The sequence below is a fragment of the Saprolegnia diclina genome, assembly GCF_000281045.1.
Source record: "Saprolegnia diclina VS20 unplaced genomic scaffold supercont1.34, whole genome shotgun sequence".
NCBI lineage: Eukaryota > Oomycota > Saprolegniomycetes > Saprolegniales > Saprolegniaceae > Saprolegnia > Saprolegnia diclina.
In genome coordinates this window covers 311,495-328,975 of record NW_008246101.1, presented here as the reverse complement: position 1 = coordinate 328,975, position 17,481 = coordinate 311,495, and the positions used below count along the sequence as shown (strand labels likewise).

The 17,481-nt window shown below is 60.8% G+C and overlaps 9 protein-coding genes across 9 annotated transcripts; 6 read left to right on the top strand and 3 right to left on the bottom strand.

Moving 5' to 3' along the window:
• Nucleotides 1–698: 698 nt before the first annotated feature.
• Nucleotides 699–1,491, bottom strand: SDRG_10300 (translation initiation factor 2 subunit 2). Its single transcript, XM_008616284.1, has one exon. The coding sequence runs from the start codon at nucleotides 1,463–1,465 to the stop codon at nucleotides 779–781; it is 687 nt and encodes a 228-aa protein (XP_008614506.1). The 5' UTR covers nucleotides 1,466–1,491; the 3' UTR covers nucleotides 699–778.
• Nucleotides 1,492–1,975: 484 nt separating this feature from the next.
• SDRG_10299 (hypothetical protein) lies at nucleotides 1,976–2,499 on the top strand. Its single transcript, XM_008616283.1, has one exon. The coding sequence runs from the start codon at nucleotides 2,041–2,043 to the stop codon at nucleotides 2,464–2,466; it is 426 nt and encodes a 141-aa protein (XP_008614505.1). The 5' UTR covers nucleotides 1,976–2,040; the 3' UTR covers nucleotides 2,467–2,499.
• A 271-nt stretch (nucleotides 2,500–2,770) lies between these two features.
• SDRG_10298 (hypothetical protein) lies at nucleotides 2,771–3,633 on the top strand (the record flags this gene model as incomplete). Its single annotated transcript, XM_008616282.1, has 3 exons — nucleotides 2,771–2,830; nucleotides 2,881–3,302; nucleotides 3,351–3,633. The coding sequence occupies 3 exons, from the start codon at nucleotides 2,771–2,773 to the stop codon at nucleotides 3,631–3,633; spliced, it is 765 nt and encodes a 254-aa protein (XP_008614504.1).
• Nucleotides 3,620–4,964, bottom strand: SDRG_10297 (hypothetical protein). The gene has a single exon (XM_008616281.1). The coding sequence runs from the start codon at nucleotides 4,934–4,936 to the stop codon at nucleotides 3,683–3,685; it is 1,254 nt and encodes a 417-aa protein (XP_008614503.1). The 5' UTR covers nucleotides 4,937–4,964; the 3' UTR covers nucleotides 3,620–3,682.
• A 271-nt stretch (nucleotides 4,965–5,235) lies between these two features.
• On the top strand, nucleotides 5,236–6,155 carry SDRG_10296 (hypothetical protein). The gene is made up of 3 exons (XM_008616280.1): nucleotides 5,236–5,388; nucleotides 5,434–5,584; nucleotides 5,637–6,155. The coding sequence occupies exons 1-3, from the start codon at nucleotides 5,275–5,277 to the stop codon at nucleotides 6,092–6,094; spliced, it is 723 nt and encodes a 240-aa protein (XP_008614502.1). The 5' UTR covers nucleotides 5,236–5,274; the 3' UTR covers nucleotides 6,095–6,155.
• A 236-nt stretch (nucleotides 6,156–6,391) lies between these two features.
• SDRG_10295 (hypothetical protein) lies at nucleotides 6,392–8,615 on the bottom strand. Its single transcript, XM_008616279.1, has 4 exons — nucleotides 8,418–8,615; nucleotides 8,308–8,368; nucleotides 7,732–8,261; nucleotides 6,392–7,681 (listed from the first exon to the last, which is right to left on the bottom strand). The coding sequence occupies exons 1-4, from the start codon at nucleotides 8,534–8,536 to the stop codon at nucleotides 6,517–6,519; spliced, it is 1,875 nt and encodes a 624-aa protein (XP_008614501.1). The 5' UTR covers nucleotides 8,537–8,615; the 3' UTR covers nucleotides 6,392–6,516.
• A 48-nt stretch (nucleotides 8,616–8,663) lies between these two features.
• On the top strand, nucleotides 8,664–10,430 carry SDRG_10294 (hypothetical protein). The gene is made up of 2 exons (XM_008616278.1): nucleotides 8,664–9,267; nucleotides 9,343–10,430. The coding sequence occupies exons 1-2, from the start codon at nucleotides 8,707–8,709 to the stop codon at nucleotides 10,237–10,239; spliced, it is 1,458 nt and encodes a 485-aa protein (XP_008614500.1). The 5' UTR covers nucleotides 8,664–8,706; the 3' UTR covers nucleotides 10,240–10,430.
• A 76-nt stretch (nucleotides 10,431–10,506) lies between these two features.
• On the top strand, nucleotides 10,507–13,596 carry SDRG_10293 (hypothetical protein). Its single transcript, XM_008616277.1, has 8 exons — nucleotides 10,507–11,855; nucleotides 11,917–12,279; nucleotides 12,325–12,418; nucleotides 12,463–12,992; nucleotides 13,042–13,193; nucleotides 13,238–13,306; nucleotides 13,353–13,454; nucleotides 13,500–13,596. Exons 1-8 carry the CDS (start codon nucleotides 10,554–10,556, stop codon nucleotides 13,576–13,578), a joined length of 2,691 nt encoding a protein of 896 aa, XP_008614499.1. The 5' UTR covers nucleotides 10,507–10,553; the 3' UTR covers nucleotides 13,579–13,596.
• A 2,628-nt stretch (nucleotides 13,597–16,224) lies between these two features.
• On the top strand, nucleotides 16,225–17,459 carry SDRG_10292 (hypothetical protein; the record flags this gene model as incomplete). Its single annotated transcript, XM_008616276.1, has 2 exons — nucleotides 16,225–17,351; nucleotides 17,408–17,459. The coding sequence occupies 2 exons, from the start codon at nucleotides 16,225–16,227 to the stop codon at nucleotides 17,457–17,459; spliced, it is 1,179 nt and encodes a 392-aa protein (XP_008614498.1).
• Nucleotides 17,460–17,481: the final 22 nt, after the last annotated feature.

Here is a 17,481-nt window from a genome sequence, read left to right as displayed (position 1 = left end):
TGCTGCACAGTCCAAAACTACAAATTGCAGATCCGCACCGTTGTCGTCGCCTCCACGAGGAGCAGTGAGCCACACGCTTTGAGCCGCCCGTATAGAAAAGCCCTTTGGTCTGCATACGTGCTCTTCAGTTAGCAGTTGAGCGCACCGCGAGCCGGTGATATGCCCGATCTACTGCGTATTAAATGGTCGAAGCAGCCGTACTGACGGGCTCATGACGGCCGCGATGGCTGCGGTCGACGTGCTCGTCCCGGCTGGCGCCTCTCTCGACGCACCGCGCAGCACCAGTACGAGCTCGTCAAGCGAAATAAGCTCTTATTTTCCCTGGTGCTCGTGCTCGTGGTCACCCCTGCGCGCTGGTCCAGGTCATGGACTGCTTGCACCTACGCGTTGTCGCGACGCTTCATGACGGCCGACAAACTTGACCAAATGACATTCATTGACGAGATACCGATGGAGAACGACCCGCCAAGTGCCTTGCATGCGCGGGGACCATGGTGTCATCGCTCGTCATCTTATTTGGCTGCCGCGGCGCTGGCTGTGCGTGATCACAGCACCAACCAGGAGAGTGAGCATAGTGTATGCGAATGCGGCTCGTCAAGGCCTTATCCTTGCTTCGGGCGATGTCGCCTGTCGACCGTATCGCACGGCGGGTAGGCCGGCGCTGCGCGAGATGATGTTGACACGGTGCAACTCGGACATTGTGTTTACAGCGGCTATATTAAACGACACGGGTCCGTCCACCAGAGGTATTTCGACAGTGTCAAGTCTAGGGGTGGGCTTACTTTCGGGCCGCACGACGGTCGGCGCGCGTCGCCGCGTGGAAACCCGAGCGGATGGCCGCGACGGAGCGGCTCGAGCCGCACTCTTGGCAGTGGACAAAGTGGAGGCGCGAGACGTTGTCGCGCGTGAGCGTCGTGTTGGGGCTGCGGCACATTTGGCACGTGACGTACTCGGTGATGTATTTGCGCAGGAGCGACTCAATGTACTTGGGCACATACCGACCGCGGATGACGAGGCGCTGCGAGCCGTCGATCGAGCCTTCCGTACCGAGTTCCGAGAGCGTAAACTGAAGCACGTGCTCCGGGTTGCGGTGCATCATCTTACAAATCTCCTGAAAGTTGACCCACAGCGTCTTCTTCGTGCCCACGCGCATGAGCTGCGGCGGCTTCATCGTGTGCTTCGTGCGGTTGCTCAGCTCCGGGTTGAGTTCGTGGAGCTTGTTCATGACGCGGTCCAGCATCTCCTCGTACGTGTAGCTCGCGGGGTCTTCAATGCTCGCGTCCACGACCGCCGGCGCCGCCTCCGTCGACGTAGCCACCGCGTCCTCGGCCTCGGTGTCGTTCTTCTTCTTCTTCTTCTTCTTCGTCTTCGAGAGGTTGAACATGCTGGCGACGTCCTCGGGGGCCGCGGGCGCGACGACGGCGTCCGTGCCAGGGGCGGGCAGCGAGCTTTCAACGGCCGACATCTTCGCAGGCAATTCGGGATTCAAGTCCACCCAATGGTTTGATGCGACCAGTCCATTCTTTTGCCTCGCCCGTATTCTATTATATGGAAGATTCTATGCAATAGAATAATATTACGTGCCAAATCCGTGCGTTTGATTGGCTACATTCACTAAGAACTGCCAAAAAAATTCTTGGGGTCGCGCGGCCGACGCTCGACGGGACAGGGCAACGCCGCGTCGCCCAATGTGAGCCCCGATCCAGCACCGTCGCAACGACCATCATGTGCGCCATGGGCTTGTGGCTTGGCGCTTGAAAATGTAGCGCGAATCGCCTTTTTCTGTGGTATTTAGAGCTTTTTTCGTGGTTGATTGAATGTATCAAGCCCAACGTACAAGGAAGGAGGGATAGTGCTGGTCGGTGGGGTCGGTGGGCTGCTCCGGGAGCAGCGACAGGGCTCTCGACTTGAAGAAGCCGCTGCACAGGATGGGCGGGACTGGACAAAGGACTGAAGTACGGGAGTAACACTATTCACAGAAGGGACTAGTGCAGCATATAGTGTGGAGGTGCACGCTCAGTAGTGTTTGATTCGAAAAGCATGGCAGACGAAGCTGATGTTGCCGGACTGCGGGAGGTCGGCGAAGCCGAGGTACAAGCTAGCGGCGACGAAACCGAGCGGCTGGCGGACGCCGACGAAGCGGAGCTGCGGGCGCTGACAGCAGAGCTCGCCAAGATCCAGCGGTCGCGTGCGATGGCACTCGAGCAGATCGAGCTCCTCAAGGTCGAGCGGGCTGCTCTCGAGACACGCTTTGACGCTGAGCGGCGCAATATCGATCGGCGTAACGAGGCCCGCGAGCGCCAAGCCCGTGTCGCCCAGGAAATGGCCGAACAAGAAGCTGCGCAGCAAGCGGCGCGCGACGCATTGCACCGCCCCGTCGAGCCCCAGCTCTATGAGCCACCAGCCAGTGCCACGCATGGCTCGGACGACCTCGACGATCTCGAAGCCTACCTTGAAAACAACTAAGGACACCGGTCCTATTTACCCTCTATACGCTCGCGATATTCTTATCGCTTCAAGCAGCAACCACCCTGCGACCTCTCGCGCGATCACAGTTGGACCACCCCGAGAGACAACGGCAAGCATATTGCATGGGTCCCGGTCCAGCCTACCGCCGATCTGCAGCGCGCTTGCGATCAAGATACCAGCGGCAGCCATCGATGGTCCATGGCTTGTGTCCCGAAGCTGCCACGCACTTTATGCGGATGCCGGATACGAAGGCGCTGCATCCGTTGATTGGCTCGGTTGCGCGAACTTGAATGGACATAAAATGCAAGTAGTGTGCATTTGTTCGAGAGCCCGCGAGATGAGCCCGTTCGTGAACGCCAAGGTAGACGACGCGGATGACCACTTGGATGGAGGAAGCTCATGCATGAGTAGCTCGTCATGAGCTGCAGTCTGGCGCCATGCCACATTCACGATGCGAAGAAGGGCCTCGAGGAGCAGCTCAACCTCATGCTCATGAAGTACTGCGACCCGGTCGAAGGCGTGATCCTTGCGTTCAACGCGATCACGCTCTTGAACCCGTACGGCCACATCATCAACGAGACGCCGTACATCCACGTGCGCGTCGCGGCCGATGCGCTCGTCTTCCGGCCGACGCCCGGCATGGAGCTCTCGGCAGTCGTCAACAAGGTCGGCAGTAACCACATTGGTCTCCTCCTCGCTGGCGTCTTCAACGTCTCGATCGACGCGGCCGAAATGCCCGATGGCTACACCCACAACTTTCACGAAGAAGCCTGGGTCGGCGACGATGGCGTCACGATCGAACTTGGCGCGGAAGTCGCGTTCAACGTCCTTCGGTACTCTCGCCCACCGTCGTCTTGCGTTGGCTCATCTTGTATGTGTAGCGTGCACCAGGCCTATGGTGTCATTTCGATTGACGGCAGCATGCGCCCGGCCAAGAAGACGTCGACGAAGAAGCGCAAGTCGGTGGAACCGGCCGCTGTCGTCGTCGCGGAGCCCAAGAAGGTCAAGAAGACCAAGAAGGAAGCGGCTGTCAAGAACGAGGAAGATGAGATCCCGACGCTCAAGAAGACCAAGAAGCCCAAGACGATCGTCAACAACAACACGGACGATGTTCCGGTCGTGCTCAAGCCCAAGAAGCAGTCGAAAAAAACCAAGACTGCATAATCAAATGGCTCGAATATACTTATAACTCGATATACAATTGTCGTGTAGCTTACGGCAGCGAGACGGGCGTGGAGCGCAGACGCGGATCCGCGGCCATCGGGTGGAGGTCGTCCGCACCGAGCAGGTACCAGTGCGGCGACTGCTGCGCCCGGTGCCACTTGAAGTCGTGCACTTGCGCGTACAACGGCGACGGGCGGTCCATGCCCGATGCTTCGAGCTGGGCACCAAGGCCGTCAAACTGCAGCGTGTACGGTGCAAAGCCCAACTTGCTGCAGTCTTCAATGATCGGGTGGCTCGAAATACGGAGGTAGAAGCGCGCGTTGTGGCAGTGGTGCACGCGCAGCTGACGGCAAGCTACCGTGAACGAGCTCTCGGTGCAGTCTTCGAGCCAGAGCGACCCAGCGATCGGCCCCGTGAGCACGTGGCAGTTGCGGAGGGCGGTCGCGCGCAGCGCCGATGTCGGCGTGACAATGCACACGATGCAGTTGGTCAAGCGCGCCAGCGTCAAGTCGGGCGATTCCGGCGCGTCGATGACGAGCACCTCGTCACACCGGTCGGCGTAGATGAGCTCGTGGTCGAGTGTGGCCGGTGCGATCGCCGGCGTTGGCGCGTCGGAACTGGGCGCCGTGATGGCCTCGGTCGTCGCCGATGCTTTTTTCGCCCGGGCTTTAAACGTAAACTTCTTACGCGGGGCGAGTGCGCTGCGCTGGGCCTCGATCTCGGCGAGGAGACGCGAGAGGATCGCTTGCGACTGGCGAATGTCGTACGGCGGCAAGTAGAGCGACGCGTCGGCGGCGGAGTCGCGCATCGCCTGGACGCCGGCCACGAGGCTGTCGAGTTCGGCGCGGAGATTGGGCGACGGCTCTTGGCTTTGCAGCGCGTCGAGCCGAGCCCGCGTCGCGGTTTCCATCTCGGTGAACTGCTTCCAGAAGCCGTCGACGGCCGTCGCGCGCGTGTCTTTTTCCGAGAGCGCGGCCTTGCGCTGCGTCGTCTCGCGCTGCTCGGCGCGGGCGTTCTCGACGACGCGGACCTTCTCTTCCAGCGAGAGGTTGTCGGACACGACGAGGAGCGGCGGAAAGGCCTCCGAGACATTGACGCTCTCGGGCCGGACAAACACGCCATGCAGCGGCGCCGCCGCAAAGTACGAGGTACCGTTCTGCGTCCCGTCGTTCTTGCCAAAGGCGAGGTCCAAGCGCACGCCAACCCAGTCGCCGGCCGGGATACCCTCCACGGGGCCAATGTACGCAACCTCGCCGCGACGCTTCCCCGAGATCTCGCAGCGCTGCCCCACGGTCAAGTTCATGGCGGCTGTCGTGGAATCGGGCAATGCCATTGGTTAAAATGCACGCTCTGCATACGGGGTCAGATTTACGCTGACCCATTTTTTGCCGCAGGGTGCAAGCTCGAGCGAGACGACGACGTACTGCTCCACTGCGTGCCCCGTAGGACATCGCGTCAACTCAAGCACGAGCGATAACGTGGGCTAAGTACCCTACCGGTCGCCGGAGGTCAACGTGTTTGGTGTCATTTGATTGCTGAAAGCAGCAGGCAACTGGTTGGCGTGCTGGGATTGGTCAACGTGAAACGGTATCCGATTGGCTCAAAGATTGGCAAAATCGAAAGTGCTGCCGAGTTCCACCGATGTCGGCCGCCAGCACGTTCCGGGCCATTGCGCAGCAGCGCCATTCGGTGAGCCGCTTCCTGCCCACGGCCATCGCCAAGGACGTCGTGCAGGACATCCTCGAGACGACGCGGGTACGCTCGCATGCTCTCTACATGCGAGGTTGACGCCCATTCTAGCGGGCACCGACGAGCCTCAACATGCAGCCGTACGCGTGCATCCTCATTGAGGACGCTGCGGAGCGTGAGGCCATGAGCGCTGCCATGTTGGGCGGCAACGTGGAGAAGGTGCAAAGCGCACCACTCATTGCGGTATTCGCTGCCGACTTGGGTACGACGTTCGATACCTTGTTTCCTGCCCCACGTATGAGGATGCGGCGTAGAGCCCAGCAAGCGCCTGCCCGCTGTCGAACACATGCTTCGCCAAGATGGTGCGAACCCGTCGTACGTCCAGCAGCTCGGCGCCAAGCTGCGCTTCTTTGGCGGCGAAGGCCACTTGGCCGGCGGCCTCCGCGCGCTCATCTCGACCGCCGTGTCGCCGCTGCGCCCGGTCCCAACGTACGTGCCCGTGACCGCGTGGTCGTACAAGCAGACGATGCTTGCCGCCACGACGTTCATGTACGCGGCCGAGTCCCACGGCGTCGGCACGCAGGCCATGGAAGGCTACGACGAGACGCGCCTGCGTCACGCGCTCGACATTCCGGACCGTTATTCGGTGCCGGTAGTCATTGCGTGCGGGTACGCCGCCCCGTCGACGAGCGGTCGCGGGCCGTCGCCGCGTCTGCCTCTGAACGACCTCTTCTTCCGCGGCAAGTTTGGCCAGCCTCTTTCCAAGCCATGAGATGCGTACACCATATGAGCCTCTAACACCAAATACGACAACTGCTCCAAACTACAAGTTCCGCGGAGGTGCTGCAGAATGATCAAGGACCTTGCAGACCTACTTCCTCACGCGATGTACCACCGAGATGATGGATCCGCGCGCACGGCATGCGGTGAAGACGGCGGTGTATGCGTCCTCCAAGCTGGTTCTCGAAGACCATGGTAGGTGTTTCCATCGATACGATCCCACCGAACTCATGAGGGGATACCGGTATCTTCCTGACGCTCTGCTCTCGAAGCCATGCTGGTGTCAACCCTGGTCGCAAATGTCCCGACCCTCCGTATGCAGGCCAAGGGTGCATGACGAAGCGTTTGTGTATCAAAGAATGCATTGGGATCCATCGTGTAGTTGTAGTATACTCGTAGCCAGGGTTGCGGTTCTTACGCGCGCGACTTTGACCATGCCTTCTTGGCCTTGGGGACCTGGGCCGATTTGGAGACCGTGATGTGGCGGTCGAGGCCGTCGCCGACGCTCACGTGCGCAAGCCCGAGCTTCTCGGCCGTGTCGTGGGCCAAAAGCCGCTCGTAGCTGTTGAGGTCCGGGCTCAGATGCAGCACGTCCGTCGCGTCCGACTCTGCGTAATTCTGGATCTTCTTGACGACCGAGTGCGTCGTCGTGGACGCAAGCGGCGCCTTCTTGACCACCTTGATGTCGTCGTCGTCGCTCTCGTCATCGCTGCTGCTCAGCGACGCGGCCGGTGCCGCGACCGCCTTCTGCAGCGCCTGCTTGGGCGCCGCGGTCACTTCGTCGTCGCTGCTGTCGCTCTCCGTACTGAGCTCCGTGGCGGCGGCCACCGCGGCGAACGTTGCCGGCACGAAAGCCTTCTTGGGCGCGACCACTTCTTCTTCTTCGTCGTCGCTGCTCTCACTGTTGAGCGTTGTGGCGGGAGCCGCTTGCGCCGGCGCGACCTCGTCCTCGCTCTCGTCTTCGCTCGACAGCTCCGTCACAACGGGCTTCTTGACCGCAGCGACAGGTGTCTTGACCGCAGCGACAGGTGTCTTGACCGCAGCGACAGGCGTCTTGACGGCAGCGACCGGCGTCTTGACGGCAGCGACGTCATCTTCTTCTTCGCTGCTGCTTTCGTCGCTGAGGACCATCTTGGGCATCGGTCGGATGATCGGCTTCTTGGGCACCAGCGTCGCTTGCACTGGCGCGGCTTCTTCCTCTTCGCTTTCGTCTTCCATGGCCACGTCCTTGGCTTCTTCGACCTTCTCGACGTCTTGCTTCTCTTCTTGATCCGACTCGTCGCTCGACGACGTCGTGCCAATAGCTTCGCGGCGATGGCTGCGGAAGACGCGGAACTCGTGGATCTTCCACGAGCAGCCCGAGCAAAAGTCGAGTTCGCACTTGGTGCAGCGGACGGACGCGGCGCTAGTGCGGCACTCGGCGCAGACCACAGGGACGGCGAGCGCCGTGCGCGTGTGCTTGGACATGACGCGCGACGCATGGGCCGTCGCATCGCACGTCGTGCAGTAGTGCTCTTCGCACTGCGCGCAGAGAAGCGTCGCCGGCGCCGTGATGCACTCGGCGCACATGGGCGCCTTCCTACACATTTCGGTGCATGAGCAAAGGAATATGGAGTTGCATCGACGTACGACGACGCGGCAGACGTTGGTGCCGGCGTCGTTGTCGTTGTCGTTGTCGGCATGGGCGCGCGCTGGCTCTTGGGGACGGACGCGATCTTGAGCTTCTTGGCGGCCGGCGGCTCGGGCGCGTCGGTCGTGCGCTTGTGCGGGTGTTTGTACGCGCAGTCGGGGCGAGTGCACTCGCCATACTTCTCAACGTTGCGGCACTTGTAGATCGACCGCTTGTCGATCGTCGGGTCATGGCTGAAGAGGCAGCGGTCGCCGTGGGGGCACTTGCCCGTCTTGGCAAAGTTGCGGCACAGGTTGTCCGACTTGGTGAGCGCGTTCTCGGGGTCGTGGCTGAAGAGACAGTCGTCGCCGTGCGTGCACACGCCGCCCAAGGACACCGTGGCACAGAGCGTCCTGGACTTCTTGTACGCGATCAACTTGTCGCCGCGCCCAAGAAAGGCGCGCCGCTCCGCAACCGGGGCCGCCCCAGCCGGCGCCGCCGCCTCCTTGAATTCGCCTGTGGTCACTTGCAAGCGCTTGCCAAAGACGACCTACGTACACAGCATGAGCGCGCGACAATGCCAGCGTGGCGCCTACCGATCTGTTCATCGACTGCGTCGCGCTCGACGCGCTGTTCGCCTTCTCATACATGATCGAGCTGCAGGAGCACGATGAGCCACGAGGCCAGGACAACGACGCGCACGTACCCGGTGCCATCGTCGTTGACGTTGACCGAGGCGACCTTGCCAAACTTCTTGAAGGCCGACCGGAGCTTCTCGGCCGAGATGCCCGGCGCCAGGTTGCGCACGGAGACGAGGTGGGCCATGCTGCGACTGCTGCAAAAATGGCTCGATATCCTCCGCGTTGGCACCAACAATGCATTGGTCGGCGCTTCGCGCGCGCGGATTGGTCGCTTTTTGCCCCATAAACACGTCTGATTGGCCAAAAAGGCTGTGGGCGTGAAGACTGCCATTTTGCGTTTTTTTCGTGGTCAAGATGCTACGCCCCGCCCTTGTCCGCCGCGCCGCCCGCGGCCCGCTCATGCAGCAGAGCTCTCGCGCCATGTCCATGACGCTCGCCGAGAAGCAGCAGCAGCGTGAGCTCGATGCTGCCAAGCTCGACGATGTGCTTATTGTCGGCGGCGGCATTGTTGGCTCGGCGCTCGCGTGCAGCCTCAAGTCCAACCCGCTCTTCAAGGGCAAGAAGGTGTCGATCATTGAGACGCAGCCGCCGCGCAAGGTCGAGTCCGAGGACCTTGGCCTTCCGGACCTCCGCGTCTACTCGATCACGCCGGCCTCGAAGAAGCTCCTCGAAGCCGCTGGCGTCTGGTCCAAGATGAGCGACAAGCACATTGCTCCGTTCCAGGACATGCAGGTCTGGGACGCCATGGGCGATGGCTTTGTGCGCTTTGACGCTGCCAAGGCCGGCGTCAAGGACCAGAACTTGGGCTTCATCATCGAGCACGGTGTCTTGCAGCGTGCGCTCATGGCGCGCATGGAGGAGCTCGCGGCGCAGGACGGCGACGAGCAGCCGCTCCGCATCCACAGCCCTGCTGTTGTACGTCCCTTCTTCAATTGTCGTGGCCTTATTCGTCGCGTTTCTATGCCCCGCCTCCGCTCACGCTTCCTTTAGGTGCGCAACTTCCTCAAGGGCAACGAAGTCTGCCGCTACAGCACAGTGCACCTTGAAGGTGGCGAGGAGCTGCGTGGCCGCCTGGTCGTGGCCGCCGACGGTGGCCAGTCGCTCGTGCGCACGCTCGCGGGCCTCGGCACGTGGGGCTGGTCGTACGACCAGCAGGCGCTTGTCGCGACCATCAAGACGGAGACGCCGCATGCGACCGCGTACCAGCGCTTTTTCCCCACGGGCCCGCTCGCGCTCCTTCCGCTGCGCGATGGCTACACCTCGATCGTGTGGTCGTGCACGGAAGACATGGCCGACGAGCTCATGGCGATGAACCCCGAAGAATTCCAGGCCGCGCTCAACGACGCGCTCTTCCGCCCGTCGGCGCCGCCGGCGATCCCGGACGTGCCTTTGCTCAAGGATCTCCTCACGGGCCTCCACAACGCTGCGCAGACCGTCATGGCCGCCGGTGCCATGTCGGACCCGTTCGTCGCGCCGCCGCGCGTCACCGAAGTCGTCGGTAAGCGCTTCTCGTTCCCGCTCAAGCTCCAGCACGCGACCCGGTACACGCGTGACTGCGTTGCGCTTGTCGGCGACTCCGCCCACAGCATGCACCCGCTCGCGGGCCAGGGCCTCAACATGGGTCTTGCCGATGTCGCGTCGCTCAGCAACCTCCTCGCCGAAGGGGTCAAGACTGGCGCCAACATCTCGGCGCCGACGTTCCTCCAGCACTACGAGAACGACCGCAAGGCCGCAAACGTGAGCATGTCGCTGGCCATGGACGGCTTCAAGCGCCTCTTTGGCCCGACGCCGGACGCGGTCGGCGCGGCCCGCAACCTCGGCATGGGCGCACTCAACGCCATCGAGCCTGTCAAGACGCAGATCGTCCGCTACGCGATGGGCTTGTAGACGGCGCTGTGTCAGCGTCCAAAGTAGGAACCTAGTGTCAATCATCATGTCCACCCACCTCTTCTCTGGTCGACGTCATCTCCTTGGTCTCGCTGGTGGTGTTTAACGTGTTTAACGGCGCGGCGATGGCGTTTACCCTGTGTTTACCCACGCGCCCTTTGGTTCGCGGCGGTTTGGTTGGCGCGGTTTTTGGTCATCCGGATACGCCAAAGCCAAAGATCGTAGCGGGTTGGCCGTACATACAAATATCAAGGCATTTTGGCGGCAGGCCCATCCGGATACGAGCGCCGCGACCGCAGGTTGGTTTTGGCAACATGCGAGGCGTAGCGCGGTGGCTCCAGCAGGCCGCGCCCGCGCCCGCTGCGGCCGGCGACGTCGAGGCCATTGAGTCGGAGCCCGACGACGACGAGTTCGTCGATGGCAAGAGCAAGCGGCCCCAGGCAGGCGAGGGCAAGAAGCGCAAGCCCAAGCCCAAGCCCGACGACAAGGGCCAGCTGCGCCTCAGCTTCTTCTGCCAGCCGCCGACAACCGCGCCCGAAGTAGCCAACACTGCTTCCGTGGTCAATCTCGCCGCCACCAAGTCCATCGAGATTGTGACGCTCGATGAGAGCATCGACTGCATCGAGATCCCGGACGAGCCAGCACCGGCGCGCGCACGGCGTGCGGCCAAGCGCAAGCCCTCGACGACGACCGACGCCTCGTCGTCTGAAGACACAGTGGCGCCGGTGCGCGCCAAGCGGCGGGTCCGCGCCAAGCCGGCGAAAAAGGCGACCGACGACGACGACGACGGCATGGAGATTTGGTCGCCCGAGGCGCCGACGAAGCGCAAGGACGCCTTCTTCCTCACGCCGCAGCAGCGCGACGCCATCAAGACGCAGGAAGCCCTCGTGCGGGAGCAAGAAGCACTTTTGAAATTCCAGATCGATCTGGAGAAGCGCAAGGCGCTCGACATGGCCTTTTATGCCCACAAGACGACGGCTGCTGTCAACCCATTCTTCCAAAAAGCGCATCCGACCGCCAAGGCACCGATCGTCGTCGACGGCGATGACGCGCCGACGTCAATTATCAAGTGGTCGAAAGAGCCAATGCGGTACCCGCCCGGGCACCTCTGGCACGTCAACCGGCCGCCGCCCGTCGACACGCCGCTGCAGCCGCTGCCTGTTGGCCCAAAAGTTGATGTGCCGATCGTCGTCGAAGTCGATGACGGGTCGTCGCCGCCATGGCGCGCCTTTGCCGCCGACCACGACATCGACCGCCTCCACGAACACATGCAAGACGAGGCGCTCTACGTGCACTCGGCCGCCACGCTTGATGGGGACCTGGCGTCTAGTGTCAGCAGCGCGCAGCGAGGGCGGTGGGTCCAGGCGCTCAAAAGCCGGCGCGACGACTCGGGCTTGCTCTCGGTCGACAGATTCGCACCGACGTCGTTCAACGGCGTGGTCGGCAGCAAAGAGAGTGTCGTTGCGCTCTACCAATGGCTGCGCGCTTGGAAGACGCTGCGCAGCGGGAGGCAGCCGGACCGGTCGTCCTACATGGAGTTCTTCATGGACCCCGAGTACTCGGACGACGACGAAGAGGACACGGAGCTCTACCGCCTCCTCGTGCTCCAAGGCGAGGTAGCCCTCTACGACAATCCGACTCCATGCACCTCAGAACTGATATATATATTTATTGTAGGCCGGGGCCGGCAAGACGTGCAGTGTGTATGCGTGTGCGGCCGAGCTCGGCTACCAAGTGCTCGAGATCAACGCCGGGCAGCTCCGCTCGGGCAAAACACTTCTCGAGCTGGCGGGCGAGGCCACGCAGTCAAGTCGCGTGCTCGCGTCGACGAGCAGCGCGTCAGCAGTGGCATCCGGGAACCGACCGCTTGTCGACGTGAGCCGCGTCCTCGACGAAGACTTTTACTCGGACGACGTCCGCGCCAAGAAGGACGCAAAACGCGCTGCAAAAGAGCAAACGCGCAAGAAAAAAAGCAAAAAAAAGAAGCAAAAAGAAGATTTTACGAGCGCCAAGACGCTCTCGCTCGTGCTCCTCGAAGACGTAGGCCCGTATTTTGCTTTTCTTGAGCTGACCTGCTGCGAGCAGGTGGATGTGCTCTTTGACGCAGACAAGGGCTTCCTCTCGGCGCTCTCGCAAATGGCGCGGCAGTCCAAGTGCCCGATAATCGCTACGTGCACGCGTGCGTGTCGGTGCCATCGTCCGTGTCGCTGACGATGCATGTAGAGCTGCCCGAGAACTTTCCGTCGCACCCGCCCTATTTGCTTCGCCAGTGGCGACGCCCGACAGCCGCCGAGTTTACGACGTACCTCGCGCTCATGAGCGAGCACGAGCAGTGGGCGTTGCCGCCGTCGGCCATGACGCGTCTGCACCGCCTCTTTCGTGGCGACTTGCGCCGGACACTGCATTTCTTAGACTTTAACCAGCCCTTGGACCAGCCCTGGACGCATGTCGTGTGGCGTCCGTACGCGTCACGGTCCCATGACGAGGACGACGAGAAGGACGAGAAGGACGCGCCCATGGTCGACCTCACCGAGGGCGTACCGTTGCTCGCCTCGGCGTACACCGCGTCCGGTGTCGATGTGCTCCATACGACGTACCTCACCGAGTGGCGACGCCGGTATGGCGACGAAGTGACCGAAGGCCCGGCGTCATGGGCTGAGAACAACCGTCCGTCACGGCGTCAGTGCGACGACATGGACGCTGTCGCACTCCTTGCGGATGCCGTGAGCGACTCGGACGTCTGGCTGCGGACGGTATGTCACCATCGTATTTCGTTAGGACCTGCTGCTCATGAGGGCGTAGGACAACGATGAAGGCAGGCGGGTCATGGCCCAGGGCATGCGGTCCATGGCTTGTGATGTCGGCTTTGCGCTGGGCGATGCGCACGAGACGAGCTTGGACGCACTCGACGGCATCGACCTGTGCAGCGACGCATTCGAGAAGGAAGCAAGCATGTACGCGCAGTATCCTATCGCTGAGGATGCTAACTGTGGTCTAGTCGGCGTCGTCAAGCCGAACTTGGCGACCTCGTTGACGCCTTGCACATTTCCATGGAGTCGTCGAGAGGGTGCATCTTCGCACCGCCTTGTTATCTTCTTTGAGCGACGGTGTAGGATCCGACGCACGCGCCAGGGTGCCGTCGACACGCTGCCGTTCCTGAGCGTCATGGCGACCTCCGACTCTGTGATTCAGCAAGTGCGACGCCGGTCGTTGGGGTACATTTGTGGTCCTTCTTGGAGTCGGCTTTCATCCTCAACTAGTCGCACCGGGCACCTCGCCAAAGTCATTTCCGACAGCAGCCTCATCGCGACGCTGCAAGATCGAAAAAGTTATCATTAATGCCACGTCCTTTTCCCATCTTTCTTGTTCTATTCGCGATATTTCCCACTGCGTAAAGAGAAATATACCGGCAGAGGCAGCCGCCGACGTGGTGACGCGCATTTGTTACCCCACGATCCGAGTTCCACACCGCAAGGTCTTGACGATAGGGTCGAGGACCCGCGACACTGTCGTCTGTTGTAGAGATGGCAAATCTGTCGAACGGACGACGAAGAACACGCTTTCATGTGGTCAATAAGCCACTATGGCTAGTGTCCACGAGCTAAAGTGAAAGGTGAATACCGAGACGTCGGAACTCTCGGTCGAGCTATCGAGAGTCCCGGTGCGCTGTTGGCGAACACTTGCGCAGTGTTGGCGTTCATGTCCAGCAACACCCGCAAGAGGATACCCCTTGAAGATACATACATGCACTCAAACGCTCGACCACAAGCCATGGACAGTGATGCTCGAACACAAAACGCTGTTGATCAAGACAAGCAGAGTGAGCAATCGAGTGGCCAAAAGTGGTGCGTCGTGGATGCAAGTGGCAACTCTGACTCAAGAGTATTACTTGGAGGGTGCTGCAGCGCTGCGCCATCGCTGCTTCGCGGATGTGAGGTGGTGGTTGTGACGAAACCTTGGCTTCGACACTTGGACTCGTGCCGATTGTCCGGCATCTTGTTGTTCGTTACAGGGTCTCGTGGTCGACGACCGGAGCCGCACTGTAGACTTGCGCAGGGCTTTGCCGCTCTCGTCAACGAGCACATATTGACTCTCGACACTGATTTCGGCGCGATCGTTGGGGAAGGGGTACCAGCGATGAACGAGGGCACTGACGATGCGATGCTGTAGGGTATCGAGGCGTTCAACAAGAAGGAGTGATCAGCTCGTGGTTGACGCGCCAATGTGCAAGAACGCTTCCGACTCGTGGACACGCAGACTGACAGCACGTTTCGTCACGACCCAAGACTGAGTACCGAGTGCCTTGGGATCGTAGAAGCGTACGCAGGTTCGCACCATGGACGGTGTACTGCGTGGCGCAGCGAGCGGGTGCTCAAGTTCAACACACGAGCAGCGAGGCGCCGTTGCTTGATGAGCAATCGAGCTTTGAGAAGGTATGAATGTCATCTACCTGGTGGACGAAGGCAGACATGGCGCGAGCGGCGTCGATGCAACGGAAAAGAGGTGGCCCAGAGAACCCCAAGTGCCTTGCCACTCTTCAACGTGTTCTTGGCGTTCAGCCAGCTCGCAGTCAGCAAGGTCAAACTGATCAGGTAGTGCCCCTCAGCCAACCCAAAGCACTGGAGAGACGCTGGGGTGGCCGACCAAGCCAGTGGAGCGATTGCGTAGTCGGAGGCCATGCTTTTTGCAAAACCACGACGTCAAACTCGGGTATTGTGTTGGTTTTATAGGTAGAAAGCAGTCGAGGGCGTGGATGGTCTATAGCAAAACCGAGCGGGGCATTTAAAATGGTATTAAATAAGAGGGAGGCCTGTTGTGTGAGTGTTGTGGCAGCGCTCTCATTTGACACAAAACGTAATCGGCTCTCTGGTATCCAGCCCCTTCCGACGCCTCCAAGCTGCAACCTGCGCACCTGCGCACTCCGAAGTGTCGCGAGAGCGGGCAGGGTTACGGCGCGCGCAGCTGGCCCTTTTTTAGCCGCTTGCTCTGCGTGCAGCGGAATCTGCGCGCGGCACGTCATGAAGTGCCTTTAGCCGCTGACCCCGGAAACCACCCATGTCCAAGAACTCCGAGCCATGACCCGAACCAGTAGACTACAACATCGCCACGTTTGAACTTGTCTCGAGTGCAGCCTTAGCCACGCCGACCGTACCAGCACTAAAGAGCCACCGAGAACATGACATTGCTCTGTACTGACGTTGTGGTAGCTGGCAGCGATCGATACAACGTACTGTCCCACGCCTTTCTTGGTCGAGTGCTGCGCCTCAAGAAATTGCCTTTTCCAACGGTCTACGATCGCAATCTGCGAAGCGAATGAGGGCAAAGGGGAGTGACTCTCAAACCTTTCACTGGTTCACGACCGCAGGTCTTACACTGTACCAGTGACATCAGAATTTCCTGCGTGGGAGAAGAGAGTGCCACTCAGCATTTTGTGCACCAAACGTAATCCACTCTCACGTGCAACTTGTCGTTGACATGCGCGTTCCGTGCAAATCTTCTATTTCGAGTATGACGATACATAACATCAGTGTTTATTCCACAAAAACGTTAGCAGGGACGCCAAGTTAAAACACATGGCTTTAATAACCAAACATGTGGATCCAATCACAGAGTGATGGCGATTTGACGGAATGTTGGCTGTCCAACACGTTGGGTAGCCATAAATTTGGAGCGGCGTAGTACAATCCGGAGTGGCGTCTCCTACCTTCAGTGCTCGACTACGTATCTTGTAGAGACCATGCATCACAGTTCGCACCATGCTTTCCTCGTCCATGCCATACTCTCAACGCAGTACCAAATCACCCTCTCACTGTGAAGCTACTGCACGAGTAGACACGACATACCACGGCGCAAACTGCGACAAGCTAACTTTCCATCTGGTTCCCTCCAGCCCGATTCGCCCTACCCCTCACCACCTCGTCACCCGGGGTGTCACTCGTTCACTTTTCACTTTGTCTTCTCCAGCTTGGAGCCTCCCAACATAACATGCTGCAGCGCCTCTCCAAGTCACCACCCCGCAGCCCAAAACAACATGACGAGATTGCGCTGGACCTCCCGACGATCCACCCGCGTCTCACAAAAGACACCTTCCGTGCGACCCATACCATGTCCTCCTCGTCCGGCGTCTATGTCGGTGGCAGCCTCGCCGCCGTCCTCCTCACGTGCGCGCTCCTCGACGCCACCTCCTTCTTTCTCCACCTCTGTGTCTACCTCGCCTTGACTGCGTCGGCGTGTGTCGGCCACCGCTACGTCTCTGCCCGCGTCTACGGCGGACGACCGGCAGTCGCTGTGGCGTGCGTCGTTCTCGCGCTTTTGTGGCCGTGGCCAGGTCTTCTCTGTATGGCGCTCGCCACGCTCGCGATCCTCGGTGTGTGCGACGTGATCTTGCTGGCGCTCGTGCCCGGGACGATGCTCGTCGTGCTCTCTTGGCTCGTCTTGCTGGTGGTCGCATCGACCATGTCTCTGTGGATGGCCTGCGTGCTTGGCGCGGCGGCGGTTAGCGTCGGGCACCAGCGGCAGCTTCTGGCCCTCGCGCCGGTCGTCCACGGTACGTTGCTTGCGATTGCGAGTGCGATTTGTCTCGCGCTCTTTGGCGTTTTGGTCGTGCTCTCGATGAACCCGTTCTGGCTCGCGACCAACGAAGTGTCCAAGTACGACGCACTGCGGTACCTCGGTCGCGACGCCTCGCTCGACGCGACGCGCATCGCGTCACTGGACGACCTCGCGACGTGGCACGCTGCAACACCGCGGTCGTTTCCGTTTGTGATCAAGCCAAACGTGTGCACGACGAGCTCGGCCGGCGTCCGTCTCTGCCGGGATTACGCGTGTTTGGAAGCGTACGTGCGCGAGCGCCAAGCGACGGGGTCGCGCCAAGACGACAACTCGTGGGTGCTGCAAAAGGCCGCGTACGGTCTCGAAGCCGTCGTCTTCTTCTACCGGTACCCGTACGCTACCAATGGCGACATCAAGAGCATCGGGCTCCGAGATGCGTCGCGCACCGAGGGCGTCGACGGCAACGACCTGCGGGCCAACTACTTTACATCGGACGGCAACCGGCTACGGACGGACGCGTTCGTGGCGTACTTTCGCAACCTCACGGCGCGCTTTGACGGGTACAGTGGCGGTCGCTTTGACGTGATCCTCGAGAGCGAAGAGGCTGCGATGGAAGGCCGAGGCATCGGCGTCGTCGACGCCAACATCTTTCCGCTTGGCGACATTGAGGAAAAGCAAGACCATTGGTAC

Excerpts from the sequence above, each read along its gene's own strand:
- SDRG_10293 (XM_008616277.1), top strand. The coding sequence starts at position 10,554 with ATGCGAGGCGTAGCGCGGTGGCTCCAGCAGGCCGCGCCCGCGCCCGCT. Across the intron at positions 12,280-12,324 it reads CGCTCGTGCTCCTCGAAGAC|GTGGATGTGCTCTTTGACGC; the intron begins GTAGGCCCGTAT and ends TGCTGCGAGCAG. Across the intron at positions 13,194-13,237 it reads TTCGAGAAGGAAGCAAGCAT|TCGGCGTCGTCAAGCCGAAC; the intron begins GTACGCGCAGTA and ends ACTGTGGTCTAG.
- SDRG_10300 (XM_008616284.1), bottom strand. The coding sequence starts at position 1,465 with ATGTCGGCCGTTGAAAGCTCGCTGCCCGCCCCTGGCACGGACGCCGTC.
- SDRG_10295 (XM_008616279.1), bottom strand. The coding sequence starts at position 8,536 with ATGGCCCACCTCGTCTCCGTGCGCAACCTGGCGCCGGGCATCTCGGCC. Across the intron at positions 8,369-8,417 it reads GTCAACGACGATGGCACCGG|CTCGATCATGTATGAGAAGG; the intron begins GTACGTGCGCGT and ends GTGCTCCTGCAG. Across the intron at positions 7,682-7,731 it reads CCAACGTCTGCCGCGTCGTC|GAAGGCGCCCATGTGCGCCG; the intron begins GTACGTCGATGC and ends CGAAATGTGTAG.
- SDRG_10299 (XM_008616283.1), top strand. The coding sequence starts at position 2,041 with ATGGCAGACGAAGCTGATGTTGCCGGACTGCGGGAGGTCGGCGAAGCC.
- SDRG_10297 (XM_008616281.1), bottom strand. The coding sequence starts at position 4,936 with ATGAACTTGACCGTGGGGCAGCGCTGCGAGATCTCGGGGAAGCGTCGC.
- SDRG_10294 (XM_008616278.1), top strand. The coding sequence starts at position 8,707 with ATGCTACGCCCCGCCCTTGTCCGCCGCGCCGCCCGCGGCCCGCTCATG. Across the intron at positions 9,268-9,342 it reads GCATCCACAGCCCTGCTGTT|GTGCGCAACTTCCTCAAGGG; the intron begins GTACGTCCCTTC and ends CGCTTCCTTTAG.
- SDRG_10296 (XM_008616280.1), top strand. The coding sequence starts at position 5,275 with ATGTCGGCCGCCAGCACGTTCCGGGCCATTGCGCAGCAGCGCCATTCG. Across the intron at positions 5,389-5,433 it reads ACATCCTCGAGACGACGCGG|CGGGCACCGACGAGCCTCAA; the intron begins GTACGCTCGCAT and ends CGCCCATTCTAG. Across the intron at positions 5,585-5,636 it reads GGTATTCGCTGCCGACTTGG|AGCCCAGCAAGCGCCTGCCC; the intron begins GTACGACGTTCG and ends GATGCGGCGTAG.